A 4409-nucleotide genomic window follows, 5' to 3' on the forward strand; every position below is an offset into this window, starting at 1 on the left:
GCCCTAGGTGATAGTCACTGCAACCATCCTCTGTATTATTAGCACGCACTCGGGGCTCTGCTGCACGTGGACTTGTGTTTGTCCTTGTAATTCTGGGACCTTCTCTAGGGGAAGAGGCTGGACTGATTTAGCTCCATCACCCCTCTGCAGGCACACCACCACGCACGCGGTATGTGCTCAACACTAGTCGAAGCCATGTTCGAACACTTCCAAGGGACAGAAAAGCAGCCTGCCTGAAAAATGACTTTTTCTGGATTCTAACCAGTGTTAATTCACCTGGAAGGGAAGGCAGTTTTCACTCTTACACCGAGTTCCAGTTTTCTCTTCCACACAAGGCCCGGGGAAAACACCAAATAAGGAAGACGGAGCGTAAATTAGGCTTGAGTGGCTGATATTCACTGAGGAGGCCTTATTGTTTTCTGTCCTTTGTCCTCGTCCCGACCCCTGCCAGCCCCCAGGCCCCGCGCCGCCCCGGTAAGACTGAACTCAGGACGGCAGGAGAGGGGGGAACCGAAAAGCCGCGGAACCAGAAGCCAAGGGATGGCGCGGACGCAGAGGGAGGAGGAGCGGAAGGACCGGCAGGCCTAGCTCTGAGGACGCAGCGGCGGCGACGCGGGGATGGAGCCCCTGCGGGTCCTGGAGCTGTACAGCGGCGTGGGCGGCATGCACCACGCTCTGAGAGGTGAGAGCCGACCGCGCGGGCCTCTCTGTAGTCGCTCAGGGCCTCTTGTCCAAGCACCGGCGCCAGGGAGGGGCGGAGCGGCGAGACGCCGGGGGCGGAGACGGGGAGCGGGGCGGGAGGAGGAAGCCCTTGGTTGTCCTGGAAACCGCCCCAGGGCGCCGCCCCGGCGGCCCCTCCAGGCGGGGACTTCCCTCACCCGGCGCCGAGCCGCCTCCTAGGGCCCAGTTTCTGAGCTGGGAGTCTCAAGGCTGTAAATCAAACTCAAAAGGTATCGACAAAGTTAGGGAGAGGGGCGAGCTCCCGGCCTAGTGCCAAGCCCCAGTGCGGAGTGTGCAGTCACCTAGAAGCCTGGCCTCGGTCCTGTACCCTGGAGGATGTCTCAGCGGGGGAGGGGAGGGAGCTGAGCAGGGAGGGCTCTTGAGAGATGGGTCTTGAAAGATTAACTCCAATTCAAGGTAGAAGTTACTGGTTACGAAATAGGACTGTAGGGGAAGCAGAGAGGAAAAACTGGGAAGTCTGATCTTTGGAAAGAAACGTGTGCTTTCTGTAGTTCTGCGTTTAGATGCCAGAGAACTGAGTTCAAACTTGAGTTCAAGCTTTGTTGCAGTGTGACCTCTAGCTAGTTCCTTAACGTTTTTAAACCTGTTTCCTGGTTTTAAAGTATGAAAGGTAGTACTTTCAGAGGAGGAGTATTGTGGTGATTAAAGATGAGGCCTGTAAAGTGCTTATTAGTGTCTGATACATTGTAGACACTCCAAATTTTATAAATTATTATCACTATTACTTTTTATGTACCTCTTTCATTTTGAGGTTTTAAATTTCTTTGGTGCTAAGTTGGAACTGAAAGATTTATTTTTGGTGATATTCACTCAAAAATATTTGAGTTCCTATTCTGCGCCACGTACTGTGCTACTCCGAGTGACGAATAGGCTTTGAACTTGCTCAATGTTTATTCTTAAATTACTAAGACAACCACCAAACTGAAACTTCCCTGCTTCCTTATTTAGTACCAAGGGTAACAAAAAACTAACATTGTAAGATACAGACAGTATTTAATGGGTTGAGCATGTAAGTTTTTTAAGCAGCTGTATTGAGTTTTGATTCTAGACTAGGTTAGTGAATATTAAATTTTTACTACTCAATTTGCTAATTTTCTAGCTTCATTTCTCATATTAAAACTTATCAGCATGAAAACAAAACAAAAACTCTAGTACTATTTGTTCTCTTTGTTAATTTTGTAAGGTTATATAATGTTAGCATTTTCCAATATCTTGAAACCATGAACATGATCTTAAAAGTTGCTTAGTACTTTATCATAAACTGTAATTCAGCCACTCCTTAAATGTTGAATATGTAGATTGTTCCTCATTTTTTAGCAAGTACAACATGCTATAGTTACATCCTTGAGCACAAATCCTAAATCCTAATTTTCTCTTTAAGATTTTCTAAATATTGAATTAATTAATTCAACGATAAGATTTACTATGTGCTAGTTAGTGAGTTAAAAACTAAGGTTTTTTTTAAGGCTTTTCATAAGATAGCAAATTGCTTGTCAGAGGTTTATGAGTGCCTTGCTCAACTACATATTCATCAGGATTACGCATTATCCATTTTCAACTTTTGCTAATTTGATAGGGGAAATTGTATAATTTTAACTAAGTTTTTTTGAGTTAATGAAACAGTTGAATATTTTCTATCCTGTTAGCCAATGCAACTTGAATTTCTATAGTTTTTCTATTGCCACTGCTACTATACTGAATCTAAGATACTATCATCTCTAATTTAAATTATTAAAATACCTTCCCAACTGTTCTTCCTTCCACTCTGCCTTCCTATTCCGTATTCTCCACATTGCAAGCAGAATGATCTTTTCCACAGTAAACCAGATCATGCCACTTCTCTGCTTAAATGGCTTCTCTTTGAGGTTAGAGTCATAGTCCCATATTCTTACTAGGACTGTGAAATCCAGCCTCTGTCTTCTCTTCAATCTCACTTGCTACCGTTTCCCTGTTTCTCTAGTCTAGGCTCTCTGGTTTTCTTTTTCTCTGTTCCTCAAACCTTCCAAATTCCTTCTATGTTGTGGCCTTTGCTTTTGCTATTACCTCCAACCAGAGTACTCTAACCCCGGATTTTTCACTTCAGCTTCTTTATACCTTTCATGTCTTCGTTCATGTGTGGCCTTCTCAGAGAGACCCTGCCTGGCGCACCCTGTAATCCAAAGTAACCTTCCTGCTCTCCCTGCCTGTCTATTCTCTCATCTTTTGGTTTGAGGTCTACATATTAGGGATACTGACTCTTAATCATATTCATGCAAATATTTTTCCCCACACTGGTTTGTCTTCCAGCGTTCACTTATTTGATGTATTAAAGTTGTAAATTTATCTGTAATTGCTCCTTTCCATGTGGTTTTGGTATAGTAGTCAAGACTAACAAGAATAGCAGCTAACTTCATTGTTTATTGAGGAACTTCTAAATGTTAGGCCTTGTTCTAAGTATGCAATAAGCTAGCTAGTGGTAGAGCCAGTATTCTAACCTAGGTCTGTCTACCTGATCTTTTAACCATGCCATGTTGTCATTGTTCTGGTTAGAGTCACTAACTTAACTTGAATCTACACATTAAATCATTGTACGAAGCGGCAAAAGGGGACTAGGAATGAACTTCAATTTTGAGTGATTTTTATATAAGGTTTAAAATGGAATTTTTTATTGTGGTAAAATATGCATATCATAAAATGTACTATTTTTTAAGTGTACAGTTCAGTGGCATTAAGTACATTCACAATGTTGTGCAACTGTCACCACCATCCATTTCCAAAACTTTTCCATCATGCCAAACAGAAGCTCAGTAGCCATTAAACCATAACTCTCAGGCTCCCTTTCCCCCAGACCCCAGTAACCTCTATTCTACTTTGTCTTATGAATTTGTCTGTTCTGTGTACCTCATATAAGCAGAATCATACAATATTTGTCTTTTTGTGTCTGGCTTATTTCACTTAGTATTAATACGTTTTCAAGGTTCATCCATGTTGTAGCATGTATCAGTACCTCATTTCTTTTTATGGCTGAATATGATTCCATTGTATGTATGTACAGTTTTGTTTACCTGTTCATCTGTTGATAGACATTTGGGTTGTTTCAACCCGTTAACTATTATGAATAATGATGCTTTGAATATTGGTATATAAGTATGTGTTTGAGTCCTTACTTTCAATTTTTTTGGGTATGTACCTAGCAGTGGACTTGCTGGATCATATGCTAATACTATTTACCTTTTTGAGGAACCACCAAACTGTTTTCCATAGCAGCTGCACAATTTTACATTTCCATCAGCAATGCATGAGTGTTCCATTTTCTCCATCGCCATGCCCTCCATTTGTTTTTTGTTTTTTTTAATTATAGCCATCCTAATGGGTGTGAAATGATTTGGTTTTGACTTGCATTTCTTTAATAACTAAAGATGTTGAGCATCTTTTCGTGTGCTTATTGGTCATATGCATATCTTTAGTATAGAGAAACGTCTATTCAAGTCCTTTGCCCATTTTGCAATTTTTTTTATTGTTGAGTTGTAGGAGTTCTTTATGTTTTCTGGATATTAATCCCTTGTCATATATATGATTTGCAAATGTTTTCCCCACATTATTGAATTTTAATAGTTATACAAAGCATATTTAATTTCATTCACAACGTGAGAGATTTACCCCAAACCCAATGAACGTTTTAATACCTT

The 4409-nt window shown here is 41.3% G+C and overlaps 1 protein-coding gene across 1 annotated transcript in view; it reads left to right on the forward strand.

Moving 5' to 3' along the window:
- The first annotated feature begins 559 nt into the window (after positions 1-559).
- TRDMT1 (tRNA aspartic acid methyltransferase 1) overlaps positions 560-4409 on the forward strand; it is a 36631-nt gene continuing 32781 nt past the window's right edge. The window contains 1 exon segment of the mRNA XM_012660922.1: positions 560-682. Within this exon segment, the coding sequence (XP_012516376.1) occupies positions 619-682 (64 nt within the window). The 5' untranslated portion in view covers positions 560-618.

The sequence above is a fragment of the Propithecus coquereli genome, unplaced genomic scaffold (assembly GCF_000956105.1).
Source record: "Propithecus coquereli isolate 6110/MARCELLA unplaced genomic scaffold, Pcoq_1.0 Scaffold69, whole genome shotgun sequence".
Lineage (NCBI taxonomy): Eukaryota > Metazoa > Chordata > Mammalia > Primates > Indriidae > Propithecus > Propithecus coquereli.